Genomic DNA, 23,503 nt, shown 5'->3' on the forward strand with positions numbered 1-23,503 from the left:
TAGGGGCCTCGAGTGGAGACGTGCTAAGAGGCCCCTGATAAAATTTTTAGCCGGTTATTTTAAAAGGTTAGGGAGGGGGAGGGAGGGTAGGGTAGAGAGGGAATCTTTAACCGGCACTCAGTCTGGACCTGTTAGAGGTCCTGACGGGACGGGGTCGGGGGGGGTGGCTGCTGGTTCTGGGAATGTGGGGGTGGGGCTTCAAATCCCCACGGCGATAGGGAATGGCAGCAGGTGTTTGCGCGGAGGGCCATATCAACACCTGGGATCGCGCCCCCGCTATCTCCGAGCGGTGGCGCGCTCCGACCCTCCGGTTAGCACCCTCTTACCCGGGGATGAGGGTGATCAGGCCCCTGAGCTCAGGTTGGTCTATTTTAACGCTAGATCCGTAGTTAACAAAGCTCCCCTCATCCATGATCTGATCGAGGAGGAAGGTGCGGATCTAGCGTGCATCACGGAAACTTGGTTGGGTTCGGAGGGAGGGGTGCCTCTCACCGAGTTATGCCCGCCAGGTTTCCGGGTGCTGCACCAGCCACGGGCTCAGGGCAGGGGTGGTGGGGTGGCAGTGGTTATTCGGGAGACTTTGTGTCCCCGGGAGGCCACCATTGTCCAGATGGCCGGGAGCGAATCCCTCCTCTTGAGATGTGGTTCTCGGGTTCAGTTGGGTTTGTTGCTTACATACCTGGCGCCCAGCTGTGTGGCAACAGCCCTGCCTGAGCTGCTCGACACCCTCTCAGGGTTGGCGGTGGAGTTCCCCAGGCTTATAGTCCTGGGTGACTTCAACCTGCCGTCACTGGGAGGGTCGTCGGAGTTAGCTCGGGAGTTCATGGCTTCCATGACAGCCATGGGCCTGACCCAGGTTATTGAGGGCCCGACTCATGTGGGGGATCATACTCTCGACCTGGTATTCCTGTCTGGACAGTGGTTGGATGATCTGGGAGGGGGCTCCCCGTCCATCACCCCTCTGTCATGGTCAGATCACCACCTCCTGAGGCTGGTTTTCCGTCATGCCACCCCCCGCCGCTGGGCGGCGGAACCGACCAGGTGGTTCCGCCCCAGGCGCCTAATGGACCCGGATCGATTCCAGAGGGCGCTTGGGCCTATACCTATCACCCTTACCCACAGCCCAGTCGATGCTCTGGTGGAGGCCTGGGAAACGGCTGCCACCAGGGCACTTGACGGCGTTGTACCCATGCGACCTCTGACCTGGCGCAGATCCCGTTGGGCCCCATGGTTCTCTGTGGAGCTCCGGGAGATGAAGCGTCGGAGACGAGGTCTAGAGAGCGGTTGGAGATCCAGCCGATCCGAATCCGACCGATTGCAGTTAAGAACCTTTATAAGGTCTTATCTTGCGGCGATAAGGACGGCGAAGTCTAACTACTTGGCGCCCTTATCGCGTCCGCAGATAATCGCCCGGCCGCCCTGTTTAGGGTGACTCGCTCCCTCCTTAACCAGGAGGTGAGAGAGGATCCCTTGCAGGGACGAGCCGAGGAGTTTAGTCATCATCTGGCGGACAAAATCGCTCGGATCCGGACCGGCCTGGACTCTGACTGGGCAGAGTCTGATGTGGAGGAATCAGGCGGTCTTGAGCACGTTATCTGGACTGAGTTCAACCCTGTTTCCCCTGATGATGTGGACAGGATCATGGGGAGACTGAGCACCACCACCTGTTTGTTGGATCCGTGCCCCTCCTGGCTAGCTTATGCGGCTCGGGAGGGAACACGAGGCTGGTTCCATGCAGTAATAACTGCTTCTCTGAAGGAGGGTGTCTTCCCTGCCGCCTTGAAGGAGGCGGTGGTGAGACCCCTTCTCAAGAAGCCTGCTTTGGACCCGGCTGCTTTAGACAACTACCGTCCAGTCTCCAACCTTCGCTTTCTGGCGAAGGTTGTTGAGAGTGTGGTGGCGCATCAGCTCCCTCTGTTCCTGGAGGAAACTGATTATCTGCACCCGTACCAATCGGGTTTCAGGCCCAGACACAGCACGGAGACGGCATTGGTCGCGCTGGTGAATGATCTCTGGAGGGCAAGGGACAGGGGTTGCTCCTCTGTCCTGGTCCTATTAGATCTCTCAGCGGCTTTCGATACCATCGACCATGGTATCCTGCTGCGGCGTCTCAGGGGGTTGGGAGTGGGAGGCACCGTTTTACGGTGGTTCTCCTCCTACCTCCAGGGCCGCTCGCAGTCGGTGTTGACGGGAGGGCAGAGATCCGCCCCGAGGCCTCTCATTTGTGGAGTTCCTCAGGGGTCGGTTCTCTCGCCTCTCCTGTTCAACATCTATATGAAGCCGCTGGGCGAGATCATTCGTGGCTTCGGGGTGGGGTATCACCAGTACGCTGATGAATCCCAACTTTTTCTTTCCACCCCGAACCAACCCAGCGATGCCCTCTCTGTGATGTCCTGGAGGCGGTTCAGGTCTGGATGGGGAGAAACAGGCTTCGTCTCAATCCCGCCAAGACTGAGTGGCTGTGCATATCGGCATCTCGGGTTAACCAAGTTATTCCACCTCTAACGATGGGGGGTGAGGTGTTACCCCCCGTTGATAGGGCTCGCAACTTGGGCGTCCTCCTGGACTCACGGCTCAATTTTGAAGATCACATAGGAGCCGTGACCAGGGGGGCTTTTGCACAGGTTCGCCTGGTGCGCCAGTTGCGTCCCTATCTGGACCGAGACGCCCTACGCACAGTTACTCATGCGCTTGTGACCTCCCGTTTGGACTACTGTAACGCTCTCTACATGGGGCTGCCCTTGAAGACCACTCGGAGGCTTCAACTGGTGCAGAATGCGGCCGCGCGAGTTGTAATGGGGGTCTCCCGATACTCCCATGTAACACCTCTACTCCGCGAGCTGCATTGGCTTCCGGTTGCCCTCCGGGTGAAATTCAAGGTGCTGGTTATCACCTATAAAGCCCTACATGGCCTGGGTCCGGGGTATTTGAGGGAACACCTGCTGCCGTCATCAAACGCCCTTCGCCCAGTGCGCTCCCACAGGGAGGGTCTGCTCAGGGTCCCGCCGGTAAGAGATTGCCGGCGGGTGACACCCAGGGATAGGGCCTTCTCAGTGGGGGCGCCTGCCCTCTGGAACCAGCTGCCGGTGGAGCTGAGGACTGCTCCCGACCTCCGATCATTCCGCCGGGGCCTGAAGACCTGGCTCTTCGAGCTCTCGGGCCCAGACTGAGGAGAAATTTTAATTTGGGGTTCTTTTTAATCGACTACAGGGTCAATGTAATATTTTTAAATTTGGTTCTTAATTTTTGTATTTTGGATTTTTAATTCCCTGTAAACCGCCCTGAGTCCTCAGGGAATAGGGCGGTATATAAATATAACTAAATAAAAATAAAATAAATAAATTACAGGCAAGATGGAAAGAGGATCAGAAAGCTGGCTTTTCGATGACTGATGAAAATTTGGTAAAACAAATTAGAGATCAAGGTCAAGCACATATTAAAAGGACATATAATGCATTGATAGAAATTGACTCAGAAACGGAACTTGTTAAAGATTGTATGATAAAGTGGGCCCAGAATTTCCAAGAAGTTATAACAATGGATACTTGGGAAAAGATCTGGGTTAGAAATGTAAAATTTACGCAGGCCCAAAATTTAAGAGAGAATTTTTATAAAATGTTTTATAGGTGGCATTTAGACCCTAAAAAATTAGCATGTATGTATTCGAACTGCCAGCCCAAATGCTGGAGGTGTGGTTGTGAGGATGCAACGTATTTTCATATATGGTGGACTTGTAAAAAGGTTAAAGCTTTTTGGATTAAAATTTGGTGGAATATGCAAAAGATATTTAAGAAAAGGATAAAGTTTTCTCCGCAATTGTTTTTATTGGGTATTATTACAGATACTACTGTTATAGACATTAAGTTGATGTTGAATCTAATTATGGCAGCGAGAATTTTAGTAGCGCAATATTGAAAGAAGGAGGAACTGCCGACTATAGAAGAGTGGACTTTGAAAGTTTCTAACCTGGCGGAAATGGCAAAGATTTCAGCATATTTGAAAGACCAATCGCGACAGAGATATATTGTGGAATGGAGAAGATGGATTGAATATATTCAGAATAAATATGGGACTAAAAAGTTTCATTTAGCATTTGAATAAGTAGTGGATTTTTATGATGTATAATTAGTTAGTTGTTATTTCATTAATATTATGATTATGGAGAGTTAAAGTGCGATAGAATTTAATGTTTTATTTTTGTTGTTAGCATATTTTAGCTTATGTTTGTATCACTATACCCTGTATTCAGCTCTGGGAAGTCGGGGAGGGGAGGGTTGGGGAGAGGGGAGGGGGAGGAGGGAATTTTTTGTATTCAAAAATGTATTGTAAAACTTTTCAATAAAAAAGGGAGGGAATAGTTATGATTTGATATTGACAATTATTTTGTCTGTCATATCACTCAACGGAAGTTAGGATGAGGGTTTATTTTCAGTAATGATTCTAAAGAAATCAAACTAACTCAAAATTCAGAATTTTGGGATATTTGAGATAGCTTTATTCTCTTCGAAATTCAGTCTGCCATATCTTATGCGTTTCTGTAAGCTATTAAAACTGAACCATTTTCATAAAGTCTTTGATATATGATATATATAGCTACTCCAGAATGCAGTAATTCAAGTAGTTATGTGAATGCTTTGATATGCCCATATACAACAAAAAATCCTAGGGGTGGAAGGGACCTCAGAGGTCTTCTAGTCCAACCCCATGCCTAAGGCAGGAAACCTTATACCATTCCATTAATTAATTGTTCTCACTGTCAAAAAATTCTCCTTACTTCTAGATTGGATCTCTCTGGTACTTTCTTTTTTTTTTGTTCAATTATATGTTTAATTTTGCTTTTCATCTGAATCTGTGAAGATGGGAATTGCATGCTGCTCAGTCAGTTTCACTGAAGTGGCACATAATCATTGTAAATAAATAACTAAATCAAGATATTTCTTATTGACAAAGGAGTTTTCAGGAATGGAAAATATCTTTTTTTGTTTTCTTTTACCAGATCTACCACAAGTTTCCTGGCTTTGAATATTTCATTTTGGACACCATGGCCCGAGCTGACATGTTCTTTCTGAATGATGAAAAGTGAGTTCAGAGTTACACAGTCCCAAATTATGATATCAGGTTCTAGAATAAGTTGCCCTTTATTATTCTGAGAATTGACTTTATGTTGCAATCAAATGATAGGCTTGGTTTGCTTCTTTCAAAATGGTAGATCCAGTGGCATTTGCACGGAGGGACGGATTGACAAGTGTTCCTATGCCAGCCCTGCCCCTTCTCTATGCATGCAGAGATATTACACACTTGTCCAAAAGAGGGACGTGTTGTGATATGATGCCACCTCAGTGCTTTCATCAGTGTGAGAAAAGCAACAAGATCCTGCAGACACTCTTGGTTGAATAAGGTAGCATCTGAAGGCATGGCTAGACAATGTCGGCTGGCAACCCCCAGGGGGAGGGCCTTCTCTGTGGGAGCGCCAGCCCTGTGGAACCAGCTCCCCCATGAGCTTCGGATGGCCCCAGATCTCCAGTCCTTTCGCCGTGGCCTCAAAACACTCCTTTTCCACCTGGCTGACCTGGACTGACAGGGATTTTAATTATGTTTTTAATTTTTTAACTCTAATTTTTAATTTATTTTAATTTTAATTTATTGTACAGAGGCCTTTAATTTTAATTTTATCTTAACTTCTGTATTTATTGTATGTTATTGTTGTTAGCCGCCCTGAGTCCTTTGGGAGATAGGGCGGCATATAAGTCCCAATAATAAATAAATAAATTATCTTTTAAGCACTGGGTATGTTAGATCTCTTTTATTATTTTATGATTTTATAGTGGATGTTTTATCGTTTGTATTGATGGATGTTGTAAACTGCAAAAATGTTTTTGATTACAGATCAAATCAGATCCAGATCAATCAACCAAATAAATGCAAAATTCTGCGCTCAGAGCTTGGCCCCTTAAGCCACTCACTGCTTTCACAAATATCAGTGAAAGCTGTATTAAACTTACGTGACTATTTTGAAAACTTGCATAAGGAAAGGAAATGTAAATTATGTCTAATGTTCCAAAAACACTGGTTCCTACTCCCTAAATATATCCATATAATATGCTGTTGTACTACTACAGTACTTACCTGAATACCTGAGTCCTTCGGGAGAAGGGCGGTATAGAAATATTAATAAATTAAATTAAATTAAATTAAATTATAAACTATGCTATACGATTTAAAGTCAAAGTTTGGTGATAGTATTTTACCTCATTAATGAGTGACCAGATAGTTCCTCTAAACTATTGTCAGAATCTGGGTTCGCTTCTTGTTCTCTGCTGGTCACTGTGTTACTAGACAGTAAGTGCTTTGCTTGTTCCAAACCATAGTCACTTTGGGGACACGTTGGAGACACTTTGCTTTCTTCCCAGAGAGAGGCATTTGGAAATCCATTTAATGATTCTGTCTCTGTAATGTATTTGAGAAAAGCATGTTTAAAAGTGAATACAAAAAATAAGAATTCCACCACCAACTGATAAACACAGTGAATGTTTTTAGATTTTAAAAATATGAGATTCTAAGCCAGAACTAGAGAGGTGCAGTATATATTTGTATCTGAGAGTTATGCCACTCTCCCATTAAATCCCATTCATAAAACTTCCTTGACTATCTTGAACTAATCGTTCTCCGTCTAACCTATTTTATTCAGTGTGAGAACAAAAATTAAGCAGAGAGAGGAAGAGGAGATTAGATTTTAATAATAGCTAAAGAAAAGCAATATTTGGCAAGAAAGAGAAAGTCTGAAAGAAATAATGTCACAGTCTACATTAATAGGTAGTCCTTGACTTACGACAATTGACCCTGGAATTTTAGCTGCTAAGCAGTGCAGTCGTAAAGCAAGATACCACAAGACCATATTGCTTAGTGGCCACTATCACAGCAATCCCTGTGGCCATCATTAAGCAAACTTTACCAATCATTAGCCAAAGATCCACCCCAATCCAAGCCATTCTGGGCTTGATCCCTCCCAACTCTGAGCCTCAGTCAGGTAAGGGACTCCCCCCACCTACCTCCTCCAATCTCTGCCCTTCTGGCCATCTTGCACCCTGCCTTACAGAGTCCCGAACAGCCTCAGAACCACGTGGGTCTGGGGCTTCTTGCCATGCCCTAGGAAACTGCAACCATAACAGACCCAGTTGCTCTTGCCACCCTGCACTCCAAGACCTCTGCTGCCTTGTGCTCTGCTACCATCTTCTTGCTCTTGCTGCTGGCGAGGTGTGCCAGCCTAGCCACCATATGGGGCCGATTTGTGCAATGGGAAAAAAACCCCCACAAAGCAGCTTTAAGAAGCCAGAGCATGCCAAAATATCCTTTTGGCACCATGCTCCTGAGCCATACGGGATGGCTTTTTGTTTTTTCATATTTTTTTCCATCATAAAGCCAGTCCCATAAGGTGCAGGAAGAGGCACAAAGGAGTGACTTCCTCAAGGAGGGGCTGTTCTGTGCTTTCTCCTCTTTTTTACAACGCAAAGCCAGCCTCATATGGCGTAGCAACCAGACCAGGCATGCTTTGTTAGAAGCAGAGACAAGAAGATGGCAGAAAAGGTCAGCTGGGGTTGTGAAGTGCAGGATGGCAGGGGACCAAAAAAGCATAAGTGGGGGGAGATAGGTGAGTGGGGGGAATTGCAGCACCCTTGCAGTTCTAAGTGCAGGTGGGCCGTCAAGTGGCTGAATTTTGATCATGTGGCTGCTACAACAGCCATAACTTTGGGCATGGATCATAGGACCCTTGGTTCAGCACCACGATCGTTTGAAAGATTGCTGAACAAGTTGTCCTACGTTGAAGCCTACCTGTATTTGTACTGGATTATGGTTCAAATCATGATAAAACTCTTCATACAACAACAAACAAAAAGTGAAATTTAACAATACATTTTACCAAACCCGATATTTATTTATTTTATTTATTAAATTTTTATACCGCCCTTCTCCCGAAGGACTCAGGGCGGTGTACAGGGCAATAAATATCAGAATATAAATACAAAAGTTAAAAGAAGTTAAAAAGAATTAAATAATCATGCCCGATATAATACAATAATTAAAACTATGTTAAAATTAGATCCAACCCTAAACCCATCAAACCAGGCCAGAATGATATTATATAATGGTAGTAACATTAGAAACAAAAAATAGTAACTGGATAGTGTTCCTCTGATTGCTTGTGGTGATTTTAATAATCGTTCCAAATTTTTTCCAAAATCTGTGAAGTTGGATGTCTGGAATGTGGTAGGATTCTCCACAAATACTAAAATTACCTTAAAGGTAAAGGTAAAGGTTCCCCCGCACATGCGTGCTAGTCGTTTCCGACTCTAGGGGCCGGTGCTCACCTCCGTTTCAAAGCCGAAGAGCCAGCGCTTGTCCGAGGACGTCTCCGTGGTCATGAGGCTGGCATGACTAGACGCCAAAGGCGCACGAAACGCTGTTACCTTCCCACTGTAGTGGTCCCTGTTTTTCTACTTGCATTTTTACCTGCTTTCGAACTGCTAGGTTGGCAGAAGCTGGGACGAGTAACAGGCACTCACTCTGTTACGCGGCACTCGGGATTCAACCCGCCAAACTGCCGATCTTCTGATCGACAAGCTCAGCGTCCTAACCCACTGAGCCACCGCGTCCCTTTAAAATTACCTTAAGGGTCCCTTAATATTTGACTTAGATTAATTAATCTTTGTAATTGGTACTGGCCTGAAAGCCTTTTTGATGTATGTATATCGTGATGAACTGGTCAGCAAACTTATCTTTGTAATAAACAAACAGCTGAAAAGCTCTTACTTTCTTTTCTTCCTCTTCTTTTAGAAGATGCGGATGCACGAGAAAAACCTGAAGATGGCAATCTTGAGGAATGATGGGTTAATTCCATAGTTTGGTGTTCATAAGGCAATTTTTTACTGGCAAGCTCTCCTTTCAGGCTGGTACTACTTGTGCCGCTGCCAATACAAGCACAGAATTACACATCGTTAATATTTTTATTTTCATGGTGAAATCCATCTAGATTTTTGTGAATAAATATAATTATGGCTAATTAATTCCTTTACACAGGGATTTTCAAACCCTTTGATATCATAGCTCCCTTGAAATGGAAACGTATTATGGAACACCCACCATGAATAAAACTAATGACTTAATTGGAGTTAAGAGTTTAATAAGAAATAAATGTACCAGTTACTTTTATCTGTTAAATTTAACTTATATATCAAATGAACTTTACAATAAAGTGTATAAAAAAAGAATTAATTGTATACAATGGAGATTTACAATAAAATTTAAAACCAGTATTTCAATAAGGAAAATGACCTTGCTGACTTTTCGTGACATCTTACAAAACACTAGCAGTCTGTAAACTGCTTTTGGAGCTCCTTCTCCTAGCCTGGCTATATTGGAATAGCAATCACAGTCCATCGTCTCTTTTCCTTCTAGCCTGTTGCTTTGTTTATAAAAACCCTTCCTTACAATATTCTCCTAACCATAGCCTCACAGTCCTGCATTTCGTCTCTGCATATTTATTAGAGTAAGGGTCAGGTCAGATGATCTATTTTGTAGAGAAGCTTTGTGTTCTCCGAACATGATCGTTCCTTTTTTGAAAAGCAAACCCAATATGATAAAAAACAAAGAATACTCAGGGGTCTGGAACCTAGAAGTTGCTTTGCCCTCAGTATAATTTTCAAACTAATAAGCCTGCTTAGAAAGCACTTTGGATTTATTTATGTAGCATATGACATATCATATACGGACTAACAATATATACTAATATTTTTATTTTATTTTTTATTTTAATTCCATTTATATCCCGCCCTTCTCCGAAGACTCAGGGCGGCTTACAAGGTTAGCAATATGTCACCTCGATTAGTAAAACACAATAAAATATAAATGTCAAAAAGATCTATGTTCAAATACCAATGTCTAGGCCATCTAACCACTGAGGCGCAGCATCGTTTATATTTAAAAAATCAGATAATGGACTGGTATATGCCCTCAGCTTACAGGCGGTCACGATTGATCTACAATTTGACGTGGCAGCCCCACAGTCACATTGAGGGAACAATTCTGTGCCCCAGTTCTACAGAGAGTCCTGGCAGATGCCATTTACGGACTTCAGAGAAAAGTGCTCTCTGGTGATCTGCCATTCATTACCTTGTGGCCTCCAGGTTTTTATAAATTTATATTAATAATCTCTTATAATATCATGCCAAATATTTTAACTGCTTTCAAAATATAAAAATTCTGAATTTTATACCATTTCAGGAACTCTTCAAGATAAAAAAAATACTGAATACTTTAATCTGGTAGAAAGCATGCACTAGTTTCTATTTCTTTAAGTGTGAGTTCTCATGCTCCAGAATCCTCAAAAAGGGTTTTATGCTGGAATTTCATAATGCCATATTTATATAAATAGTATACAAACAGGCTTCCGTTTAACCACCACAATTGGGCCTGGAATCTCGGTGGTTGAGTGAAATGGTTATTAAATATGACCGCTTTGCTCAGCGACTGCAATTTCAGCTTTCTCAGTTGTGGTCATTAAAGGATGATTTCGGTTGTTAAGCAGAGCATCAGGGAGAGGGCTGCAGCCTCCAGGGCACGATAAGCCAGTGAGACGGCACAGGCCTCCCACCTTATGCAGGAGGTCTGGGCCCTCTCCTCACTCCATCAGCAAGAACAATCATGAGACCACTGTGTTCACTACCTATCCTTCTATCCCTCCATTGTCACAACTGATGAAGCTTCTTGGATGAGAAGTGAAATGTTTTCTTCTTCCTCAAGGAGAAAGAAAAACACAGTCCAATTGCCTTTTGATAAAAGCACCTTCCAACCAACTATCACCTGGCTGACTGAGAATCTCCACAGGCGTTCGCTGTGTTCCCTACCATTCCCACTGGATTTGAGCTCCATTCCTCCAGCGTGCAGGAAGATTTCCTCTCCTTGCACAGAAAAGAGGAGAAATCCCTTGGTGCACTCGGGGAACTGACCGCAAATCCTACGTCCCCTCCGCCTGAAGTCTCCCCAGCCTGCTACTCCCCTGGCTTTCTCGGGAAACCAACAAGAGAAGATTGCAAATGCTGATCACAGGATTGCCAGGCACTTGGCAACTTATTGCCAACAGCCCAAAATGTGAACATGTGACCAAGGGCCGGGGGGGGGGAGTGCAATGTTTTTCGATGGCCAGAAGTGCTTTATGAGTCATAAGGCATCCATTCCAAGGCAGTCATTATTGTGGAATGGTCGTTAAAAAGCTGGCTGTAAGTCAAGGTCTACCTGTCGCAGTCCCAATTTAAAACATCCTAACAAAAATGTTGAAATACCAAAATTTTAAACCTGAGAATTCAGAATTTTCAGACAGCAATTTGTATCATTAAAGAATACTAGACTAAGGGTATTGAGACATTAGCTAAAATACACTTATATATATATATATAAACCACATATTATCCAATGAAAATAACTTTTTCCTCTTATTTTATAGCTTCATTACCCGTTTGAAAAATATATACCTGTGCTCAGGTGTAGACTTTTTGTCCATCGATGTACCACATCCTTGTGATGAGATGAACCCATCCTCATAAGAAGCAATACTATCTGGAGGGCTCATGGCAGGAAGTAAAGGTCGATGTGTTGATGATCCCTGCCCTGCATGTTCTTCAGATTCTGGCAGAAGGAGGAAAGTGAAAAATGAAATACAACCAATATTTCAGAAGAATTTCCATTTCAACAAAAGATTAACATAGAGTATGCAAATAGGTAAAATGATCATGACCGAAAGACCAATCATACAAAACAACTCGGAAAATTCTAAACGCCTACACAAAGAACTAAAAAAGATTCTTTCTCTGGCAATGCAAAGAGGTGGAACATTTTAACAAATGATTGACTTCATTCCAAAAAAGTATAGCAGCCAACATTTCCAAAACAAATTAAAAATGTTGTACATATCGGCAGGTACTGATATCAGCAAAACTAGGCTCAGGTATTGCATATAGAACACAGGACTTCAACACATATTCATTTAATTGTTTACCTAACGAAAAATCAGAAATATCAAAAGGTTTGCATTTGCTCACCTTTCCCACACAACTGATAATTTTTTATAAAGATGTTGATGACACTATGTGGACTTCCCTTGAGAAGTTCTTCCCATGGTTTTGGATCATTCCTAATCTGTGTGAAAATAGGTAAATAATTTTCTGCCTCCTTCTGAAATTCTTTTATGGGTTCATAAGCAGTTTTATCTGCAACACAGAACTCTTTTTCATTTAATGCCTCAGCAATCTTCAAGGATGGATTATTAGATTTTTCACCTTCTTCCTCAGAGAGAAAGCCAGTGCTGAGTAGACCTTCACTTAAGGAACTCCCACTATCATTCAGAACCGCAGGTTTGTTTTCAGGCCCAGCAGGGCATGTTTGCTTTTGAGACAGGTTTCCCAATATTCCTTCAGATGTATTATTGCCTGGAAGACCGAGAGCACCTGTGTGAGAACTAATAGTCTCTGGGAGCTTTTTAAACTCATTGAGATTTCCCATTCCAGGAAGGTTATCATCAAAAGTTGTGTGTGAATTGCAGGTTGCCAACATTTTCTGAAGCCAAGCTGAAAAGACATCATCTTCTCTCACAGGAGGGCTGCTGGCTTTTGCCCAGCAGGTCTCACCTTCATCTCTTTGCAACAAGTCACGTTCAGTATCCCATGCTGCTTCATAGTTAATGCCAGCCCCAGCTAATTTTTTGGCTTCACTTTCAATTCTGTTTGAAAGAGAGGCTGCAGTTGCCTTTAGGGCTTCAATACGGTCCAATTTATGTTTATAATGATTAATGGTGGCTTGTACAGTAGATGACATAAATGGCTGAGGAGTCAAAGACATGGATCCCATAGCTGTGTTATGGCTCCTCCTGCTTGATGTTACAGATTCAAAATCCTTTTGCAAGATACCCATGTTATCCAAAGATAAAAGCTGAGAGAAAAGAGCTCCATTCAAAACAGATTTTGAGCAAGGAACCTGTGCTACTGAATTCAGCTTCTCTGGATGAATCCTTAAAGGCTCCAGTGTATTATCCCTGTAAATAATCCATTGAATTGTCATCAGTTTACAGAAATAAAGTTTAGACATTTAATTATAAAATAGTCACCTGTAGTAAGAATTGATGGTGGCCAAGGGTTTAAGTATTTTGGAGGAATGGCTTCAGTGAAGAGGGCAATGAAAATTATGTGGATTGTTGATCAGTTGTTCTTTTGGGCAGGAAGTTCCTTGATTTTTTAAAACTGGATTTGGTTTTTATTGACACTCTATTTTTCACTTATCTAAAAATGATGGGAAACTGAAATTTGGCACTATAGTTTAAGGCAGACATGTCAAATACAAGGCCCGGGGGCCAGATCCGGCCCGCAAAGTGGTTTCATGTGGCCCTCGAAGCCATCCTGGAAACAGTGAGGGAATGGCCCCACTGCCTTGGTCCTGGCCCAGAGACCCTCCTTCTGCCAGAGACCCTCAGATCTGTCCCACTCCTGCCCAGGCCCCCATAGGCACCCTTGATGCAAACGATGTAGAGCTGGCCATGCCAACCCAGTAGGCCATATGCACTCTAGCCACGCCCACCCAGTAGGCCACGCCCACCCTGGCCATACCCACACGGCCCCTTAAGGGCAACCGCAATGCTGATGCGGCCCTCAATGAAATTGAGTTTGACACCCCTGGTTTAATGTGTCTTTGGAAAAGAGTTTTGATACACACAAATAGCCCACCACCACGTGTAAAGACTCTCAGATAGATTTGTGGATTATTGGGTTCTTGTTTTCCTCCAATTCTCTTCAGCATTCCTGTACAACTAACTAAATACTCCATCCACCATCATGACCACCAACAGCCCATACATGAATTTAACATTTAAATAAGGTTTAACAACAGTAGAGTATAAAAAGACCAAAAAATGATAATACACCAGGCCCAGACAGGCTACCAGCAGAATTCTACAAATATTTACAAGATACATTAATTTTACCAATGCAAAAAGTGTGTAACGGGGTATTACTAAAAGCCAAATTACCAAATATGTGGATAGATGCCAATATTATGCTAATACCCAAAGAAGACTCAGACTTGACCCTGATAAAGAACTACAGACCAATATCTCTACTAAATCTGGATTATAAAATCTTTGCTTCAATAATAGCAGAAAGACTAAAGAGATTCTTGATTGAATTTATACATTCAGACCAAAATGAATTTTACCAGAGACAAATAATTTAAGAATGATTTTAGACACATTGGAGTATTATGAAATGCACCCAGGAAAACAAATGGCTTTGAGTTTTTTAGACAGATAGCCTTTGATAATGTCAATTGGCAATTATGGTTTAACAACTATATGGACTTTGGAGAAAATTTTATGAGTATAATCCAAACAATTTATCACAGGTTTGGGCTACCAGACTGGGTCTTGCAACCACACTAACATGGTTAAAAGAATTGAGCTAGCATGGTGGCCACATCTGCAAATGCAAATGAGATATGAGAAAGATGCAAAAATATATGGTTTTAACAAAGACCAGAAAGCGTTAGACCAGATACTATTGTCATCAGATGACAAATTGATTATGAAACTGTACAGCTTTCTGTTAAATTTAAAGATGGATGATGAATAAGCTAAAGAAACAATGATAACTTGGGCAAAAAGCTTGGGGCACAATGTAAAGTTAGAAAAAAGACAAAACTTTGAGAAAGAAACTACAAAATAACAAGGGCAGCTACTTATAAAGAAAATTTATATAAAATGTTGTATAGATGGCACTCGCCACCTACAAGACTAGCAAAAATGTTTAAAAATATGTCTAGCAATATTTGGAAATGCAGACAAAATCTTGGTGGACATGCCCTAAAGCAGACATGTCAAACTTGCGACGTCACATGACGTCGCGCAATGTATTGGAGCTTTTTCTCCTTTGCCAGCAATGGGGTGAGAGCGGGTTTGGGATGACGCGTCCGGCCCGCAGGCCGGCAGTTTGACACCCCTATTGGTCGAAAATACATAGGTGGCTAGAAAAGACAATAGGAGCATGTAAACCATAAACCGGAATTATTTCTTTTAGATATAATCTCAGAAAATTATGATGAAAAATGTGTATACTTAATATTACATATATTAACAGCAGCGAGAATTACATTTGCTCAATACTGGAAAAAAGGAGAAGTACCATCTGTAGAAGGCATAATAAAGAAAATTTTGGACTGTGCAGAAATGGATAGGCTCACATTGAAAATGAAGGGGAAGCAAGATTCAGAATACTTTCAAACATGGGAAAATTTTTATAAATGGTTAGAAAAATGGAATAAAGGGTAGGAATGGATATTGTATTACTTTTAATGTCAAACATACAAACCCAGATGTGTTGCTTACTAAATACTAAAGATTGTTACTGTAAAAATTAATAAAAGATACATAAAAATAGTTAACTAAAATCTGAAAAAACCCAGTATACATAAACATCAAACATATTACCAGCCCCAAATTTGAATGTTTTAAAGTGAATCTGAATTCTTCATACAATATAATCTTGTACTATTCCTTTTTCATTCCTGCAGAATCTTGGTACAGATATAGCCTTGAATATACAGAAGAAATTATCCTTGTCTTGTAATGATCCATGAAGAGGCATCTTGCTTTTCATGACATATTTAAGAATTTTACGAGCACTGAATTTTAATAAATATATTTTCAAAAGCTTTGGAAAAATATTTCAAAATTCTCAGCTGCTACAAAAGCTGTACAGCTAAATCATATGTAAAATCATATGTCTAGTGTGTACCACTTTCCTAGCCCTGAATGCCTTCTTACTTTCTTACCTTACAAGTGGATGAGGAGGCTCAGAGAGAGACATATCGCTACTGGATGATGCACTAACAGGACGCTCCTGAGCTTTGTTCTCATTATCAGATTCTCCAGATGGTTGATATCCAGGTTTGGACTAGGAAGAAAAATTGACATGTTTTTACAATAAGGGCAAACTGAATCAATAATGTATTGGACTATGAACTATACTATCCCATGACTTTCATGACTGAGGATTTGAACATGAATCTTTTCAATATAATTAAATAAAGTAACAACTATATAATGACTCGAATAAATAGCCAAGGCTTATACTCCATGAGTATTACAGTTGTATAATCAAGGCTTCCAGCGACATGATGGTTTCTAAATGTGTTCAACTAAACATATCTAGAATGAATCTTCAGACACTTCCTTAATGTGGAAGGAGCAGGAGCAGCTAGGATTAACACATGTTGACGACCAGGAAAGAATACAGGGCCCTTATCTATTTTGTGCCTGTCTGCGTTTTTAAAAATGCTTTAATCTGGCTAATGTCTATTCACATCTTACGCTATGCTAAAAATTGTATATCATACTACAGTTGCAGACTACAAGAGCTGTTGGCAATTCTTATACATCTTGCTAATTCTATTCTTACTTACCCTGTTCCTGATTCCGTCTTTAGGCAACCGTGGAATTTAATAGATAACTCTGACTAGTCTCTTTTAGCTTGAATTACCTCAACAAGTTTAATAGTATTAAGGGGATAAAACCTAAACCCTACCTAATGTGATATAACTCACCTTCAGAGCTCAAAAAAGTACCCAGGCATTAATATCAAGGAAAGGGCAACAAATGAATGCAACAAATGAATAAATAACAGCTATTTCTGCTTATTGTATGCATTTTTTTAAAAGTAACATGGAAAAAATACAGAAACTATTCCAACTCTTATCAAGATACCTGAACTTCTTGCACAGAGAGTGCTGGATTCTCCAGCAATGTTTGTTCCAAGAACAATTTAGAATAAGTTTCTTGTAACTGTTTAGTGACCGTTTCAGATGTTGACGTTGTCTTTGTTTTACTGGCAACAGCTTCTTTTTGTTTCTTGTAAAGTTCCTTGAGTCTTTTATTTTTTTGCTCTGTTGCCTCTTTTTGTGCTTTCTTTTCTTCACTTTGTCTCCTCTTCCTAGCCTCTCGCTGTCTGGCAATATACTGGCGCACTTCATCTGCATCATAGTGGCGTTTCTTTAAGATAAACTGAGTGTCTTCACTGATGGGAACTTTGTCTGATTTTTTTTTGCTTGGACTGTGACTTCTAGAAAAGGGAGATGCTTCTGATTCCTGATTCTGACATTCTTCATTCCTCTTCTCTGAATCCTGAACTACAGAATCCAGTTGCAGATCATCAAGAATCCCACGGATTTCTACTGGCAAGAAATCCTTATTTACACAATCATTTCCTAGTCCCCCATTGTGAGGAGCAACATCTTTTATCTTCAGGTTCTTTGCTCTTATTTTGCTCCATGAAAGCTCAGGACATTTTGTGAGGGGTTTTACATCCACGGGCACATTGCAGTCGGTTTCTTTTACTTGAGCTGAGGATACTAGAGGGAAGCGGAGGGAGAAGATCAGAATTTAACATTAGCAAGTAACTAAGAATTAAATTAGCACATTCATCTCGATATCCACTATGTGGGACATTATTTGATGGGCATTATTTTTTAATCTATCTTATTTTACGAGATTTGAACACTTTATCCAGAAACTACATTCTTTAATACAGAAGGAAAAATTGCTTTTAAAAGGTTGGAATTAATGTTGGGTAATAAAATAATATGCAACTGCAATGTAATTTTTTTAACCATTATCTGAAAAAGAATATATAGAACTTTGAAACTGGTAATGAGAGAATTAGTTATAGCTATAATTTTCATATTCTCAGATTTTCAACTGGAACATGCACGAGAGTTTGCTATATTACAGAAATTATTTATAGCATAATCAGACTGTATATAGGCTCTAGAATACAGCTTCTCTTACAAAATTACAATTTTGCAAAACTGGGTGTGATCAGCAATGGAATAATTTATTTTAGGAATAGAAAAAACACTTTATCTAAAAATGATAAAAATTCTTACATTTTTTTCCTTGAAGATTCTTTTATTGGTAGCAAAATATTTCACGAAATATTGCTGGGTGCTCAAGCATGGTAAATCTTAAGTTTTATTTACATTTACCATTTTGTGTCTTTTAAAAAAGGAATGAATTAGTAATTCTGTGCTGTACAACAATAGTCCCCAATCTTTTTTGCTCCAGGGAGAGGGGATGGTTTCGCATGCACTGCTTGCGCAAATGCAGCTGCGTGCACTTGCATGCCATTTGTCTGGCCCAGTTCCCAACAGGCTGTGGCTCAGTAATGGGCCTCACTCTGGGGGTTGGGGACCCCTGCCATACGGTATTCATTCAGCCTTTAAAGTGAAGCTATCACTTTTTTTATTTTGCGATTTAAAGAATTCTGTGTGCAATATGATCTAAAGAATGATTGTTCAGAATTAGTTCCATTTTGTTCACTGTATTCATTGGCATGAAAAATTCTCTCTCTCTCTCTCTCTCTCACACAGAGAGAGAGAGAGAGAGAGAGAGAGAGAGAGAGAGAGAGAGAGAGAGAGAGAGAGAGAGAGAGAGAGAGAGAGAGAGAGAGAGAGATTTAACTTACCAGATTTAATAGATTTATCTTTTTCACTCCTGTCACTAGACAATATCTGAGTGTTTGGCTGCTCTAGTTTAGGCACTGGACCCAGTATTTTCTTTGCTAGTCTTTGTCCATCTCGCCAGGATGTTGTACTTATTGTGTTGGCACCATCTAAACCAAGAAAAAAAACATTTAACATTTCTTATTGAAAAACACACCACTACTCTATCTTTCAAGGCAAATACATGGATAGAAGTGGCAAGAAAAGGAAATGCACAGAATGACATCACCACCTGAAATTACTTGGCTAGTAGCACTCTTTTACTATTCTCCCAGAGTTCCTTCTTCATGGGTTTCTATTGAACTAACGTTACCGACTTCCGGGGAAGCAGTGGTGGACGGAATGCGTCTCCACAGAGAGCAGAGCTGATGACCGTGGCAGAAAGAGAAGCCAGTGAATGGATCAGCTCCTCAAACCCCCCTCTAGAACAAGAGCTCCTTACAGTGGGCCCCATGAGGAGACCACAGAACAAGGCTTTATTAGCAAATGATAAAAGAGGAGATATGAGATGAACAGATTTTTGGCTGAAATTGTTTGCAAACCTTTGGCTGAAAGGTGATAACCTGCTGAAATTGTTTGTACATGTCTTGATGAAGGGAGAAATATTTTCTTGTGTAACTTTTTTCCCCTTCTCCCTTTTTTTGATTTTATTTGATTTTATTAAATTTATATGCCACCCTTCTCCCTGAGGACTCAGGGCGGCTCACAACAATAAAAATTAAAAAACATAGAGTAAAAAATTAAAAAAGAATTAAACAATAGATACAATAATTACGAGACAATTTAACCCAGTAAAAAGCCTAATTAAAAATCGTAGTCAGTCCAGACCTGCTTGTTGGAACAACCAGGTCTTCAGGTCACGGCATTTTTTTTGTTAGCATTATTTTTTTATCTTTGTATTTTAAATGTAATAATAACAATAATAATTTCTTGCATTCTTAAATTAAAGCTATCCTTGCCTTTAATCTTTGCTTACTTTGCTTAGTCTCTCTTTATATCCTTCAATGTGTTCTACAGAGAGTAATACTGAGAAAATCTACAGAACTCTTGCAGTGAAACTTAAGATCTTCACCTTAGCATAGGGTCATGTATCTGCAATGCTTGGTTAACATGACACATGCTATTAATATGTCATATTTGAGGAAACAGTAAGCAAGCATGAGGATAGTGAGAGAATATGACTGTAGTCCTCAGACACATGGAAGCAGCTCTCATGTACATTATTTGAAAAGTATAACAAGCCAACGCTGATGATTGTCAGTCAGTCAGTCATGAATGAATGAATGAATGATAAAACTTGTATGCCACCTGACTGTCAATGACTCTTGGTAGCTCAAAATATTTAAACAAAAAATTACAATAAAATGCACCTGATTTAAAATCAGGACTTGAGAGTTGGGAAATCTTCTGGGTTTTCCGCACTGGTTTGTGTCCTTTTTTCTCTTTTCTTTCAGTAGGTATCTTTATTGCAGGCAAATCCTCTTCTGAAAAATGTGTTGAAGAACCATTAGTGCATCAAGGAAACTCCCATCAAAACTACAGGAGGATATTATAGCAACTATTATTAATTTGCAAATAAGAACTCATTGAAACAAGGTATGAATTAAGTTAAAGAATTTTTTTCTTTATATGTATAGGAATTCTGAGAAACAGGGCTTCAAAGTATTAATTACAGGCTCATAGGTTAAGCACTGCTTTTCATGTAAATACTCACAAAATTACTCTGGCTATTTACCTGCCAACTGGAATTCTAAATCTCGACATAACTCTCTACTGAGGTTCAGAAATTCCTCTTCACACCATACCTTTCCATCAGGAGTACGAATTTTGGCTTCTGATAGACTGAAACCTAAAAGAACAATACACTTAACTTTAGCAGATTAAAATACTCATGACGTTCTATTGAGGAAGTTAGTTTTATCTTGCGCATCTGATATATTGGTTATCAAATACAAAGCTATTTAGATTTCAAGTCTCTACTACCTGAAAGTAGCTGAGAAGTTTCTGTCTAAAAACATTCAATATTAAAAACAAAGATAAAAAACAAAATGAAGTATAAATTCCCAATCCTTATGCACACAATTAACAAATCTTTACAAAACCATTAGAATACAACCACTATATTATACATCTGTGGTCCACTTGTAGCCAATTATTTGTTACCAGTTCCATGTTCAGCTACCAATTCCGGAAAAAGTTTTCTAGGTGAAGTAGTAGTACACATTAAAAAAAACTGCATATAATTCAACAACAAATACTATTCACAAAGAGTTTGTCACAATATATTATTGACAAAAAAGAGGAAAAAATATATGATGTTAGACAACAGATTAAAATTTGGAAGGTAGAAAAAAAATTAAAAACTTTAATTTTGAAATAATGTTAGGTGGGTTTTTAATCAATCCCGAGAAGGGAACAGTGGAAATCTTAGCCTTTATTACACAACCCAGAGATTTTTTCCCATACATACATTTTCTTTAGAAACTATGTACCTTTATAGGAGGGAACCATTGGTGCTTTTGCCACTTTTCTGACTTTAGGAGTCACTATATTTTCAGGAGCTGCAACAGTTATAGGATGATCAGAATGCTCAGGATCATGTCCTCTGGTAGTCAGTTCTTCTGGATATTCCCATTGCTTTCTAATTCGTTCTTTCAGTTTTTCCAGTTTATCATCATGCTGATGCTGCTTTAAAATATCTAATCTATGGGCACTTGAGGTACTGGCTGAAGAAGCAGAAGATTCTACCAATTGTAATAATTTTAGTTCATTTTGGATCAATGAACTTGGAAATATTTTTGTATACACATCGCCTTTGGATTCCTCACGTTTTTCTTCTTCTAATTTTGTAGGATTCACCACATCTGAACTTTGCAAAGCGTTAATTGCTGGATGGTCATTCAAATAGCGAACAACAGTTTCATCTGTAGAAGATGAGCTTTTCAAATCTCTGCCATGCAAATCTGGTTCTCCTTTATCATAATTCATACCAATTCCTTCTGCTTTATTCCCTGCTTCTTTATACTTCAGACGTCTGGCCAATTGGCAAGAGGTTTTGTAAGATGGTGACCACCGAGAATCTCTAACAGAAGCACATTAAACATTAAAATGAAAACAAGAACTCTAACAACCCTATGTTTGTCCTAAAACAAAAACAACTTTGAACTTGAGAGAGAGAAATAAGCAATTTGAAAATCTTTTTTCTCCTGTCATTGAGAATGTCCTGTCATCCAGGCCTTTTCATTTTGAAACTATAATTCTAAGCAAGATAATAATTCCTTTTTCCTCTCCAGTTCCAAGATTTCACGAACACAGAAACATGGATTGGCATTTTCACTATCAGATATCCAAAGGATCTTGGCTATAAAAAGCCAAACTAAAAAGTCCCCTTCAGTAACCTTTCTAGGTCAACAGTATGAAACAGCATAGTAACTTCCTTAATAGTCATGATATTGCAGTTCATGTAGACCTACTAAGCACATCTCTTATTTTTCCTCTTCCAAGAACCATTAACGCCTTTCCCTCACTCTTAGAATAGAGGTGATTACTGTCTTTACAATGCAGCTAGTATCATGGTAACTTGGTAAAAACATAGTCTTCCCTCCTAAATTGCAAGCAATAACACAAGCAAGAGCTCTACTTCATGAAATCTCATTAAGGTGAAACAGAAACCGTTATCAATGTGTGTTAAGTTCTTCAAAAACAGTAAATAATTATGCTTACAGTTTACTTCTATAATCCCTGCAATAGTAAAATGACAAAGCTAATCAAACTCACCTGAAAGAAGCCAGGGGCTGACGAAATTCCACATGTCCATTCGGACTCACATTGCTATCCAAAGCGGTAACACGAAGAGGCTTGCGGAAACAACTTTCCTTGTTTTGACTGGAAGACCTGCACTCTGCAACAAAAATCAAGACGTCTTTCATGCATCTCTAACGATTCAATAGGAAGTCAAGAACTATGGTAAAAATTAACATTAGATAGACTTTCAATATAATTTCAAGCTTGCGAATGCCCACTGAAAAGTAATAGATAAAAGAGCTACATTAATTATACACAACTACACGCACAAATTTGAGACTTTTCATGAAATTACAAACAAGACAGTTACACAATAAAGGATAAGTTATTATGCTATATATATTGTGACTACTAGAAGTTTGTGGTAGCGGGAACACTGTTTCCAGTGTGCAAAACATTGCTTTCAAATTTAGCAGTGTCTGGAACTTAAAAGACATATTTAACTTCAAAATGCTGCTCTATGCTTTACTCTACATTTGTCCAGAAGTTTGGACTCTACTCAGTTTCAATTGTTTTGCACTTCCATACTCTTACCTCATCGCAATGAAACACGATAATCAAAGGACAGGTAGTGCTTTCTTACTTACCACTTAGTTAGCAACTATTCAAAGTTCTGATGTTTCTGAAAAAATAACTTTACAACTAATTTACAACCATTTACAACTTCAGTCACATGATGATCTCTATTATAGTCAGTACATATTGTCCTGTGCCTATGGTTGACTTATGATTCCCCCCCCCCTCTACAGTGATTGGAGAGGAAGAGATTGCAAGAGATATGTTTGCTCTTCTACATATCAAAACCAATGCAATCATGCAGGAGCTCAGGACTGGAGCAGTGGTCTTCAACCTTTCTGGCTTTGCAGACCATCGGCAACGGGTGGGCGAGGGGGAGAGGGGATGGTTTCACGCAAACAGCTCCATTTGCGCAAGTACTCTGTCTGCTGTGTGTGCGAGTGTAGGGAGAAACAAGTTATTTCTATAGGCCCGTGGTGGCAAACTTATGCCACACATGCCACAGGTGGCACACAGAGCCCTCTCTGTGGGCACACATGCCATCACCCCAGTACTAGGCCTTCAGCTAAGTTTTATAAAACCTTTTTGATTTCGG

General features: G+C 40.4%; 1 protein-coding gene across 1 annotated transcript in view; it reads right to left on the reverse strand.

Moving 5' to 3' along the window:
• LOC308665857 (centrosome-associated protein 350-like) overlaps nt 1-23,503 on the reverse strand; it is a 64,332-nt gene that overhangs the window by 16,914 nt on the left and 23,915 nt on the right. The window contains exons 5-15 of the mRNA XM_081324166.1: nt 22,366-22,489; nt 21,081-21,670; nt 20,324-20,437; nt 19,959-20,072; nt 18,552-18,698; nt 16,796-17,439; nt 15,865-15,986; nt 12,093-13,081; nt 11,526-11,679; nt 8,809-8,963; nt 6,249-6,447 (exon numbers count right to left, since the gene is read on the reverse strand). Coding sequence (XP_081180292.1) covers nt 6,249-6,447; nt 8,809-8,963; nt 11,526-11,679; nt 12,093-13,081; nt 15,865-15,986; nt 16,796-17,439; nt 18,552-18,698; nt 19,959-20,072; nt 20,324-20,437; nt 21,081-21,670; nt 22,366-22,489 — 3,352 coding nt within the window. The remainder of the gene's footprint in view (nt 1-6,248; nt 6,448-8,808; nt 8,964-11,525; nt 11,680-12,092; nt 13,082-15,864; nt 15,987-16,795; nt 17,440-18,551; nt 18,699-19,958; nt 20,073-20,323; nt 20,438-21,080; nt 21,671-22,365; nt 22,490-23,503) is intronic.

Source organism: Vipera berus (assembly GCF_964194415.1).
Source record: "Vipera berus genome assembly, chromosome: 3".
In the NCBI taxonomy this organism is placed as follows: Eukaryota; Metazoa; Chordata; class Lepidosauria; order Squamata; family Viperidae; genus Vipera; species Vipera berus.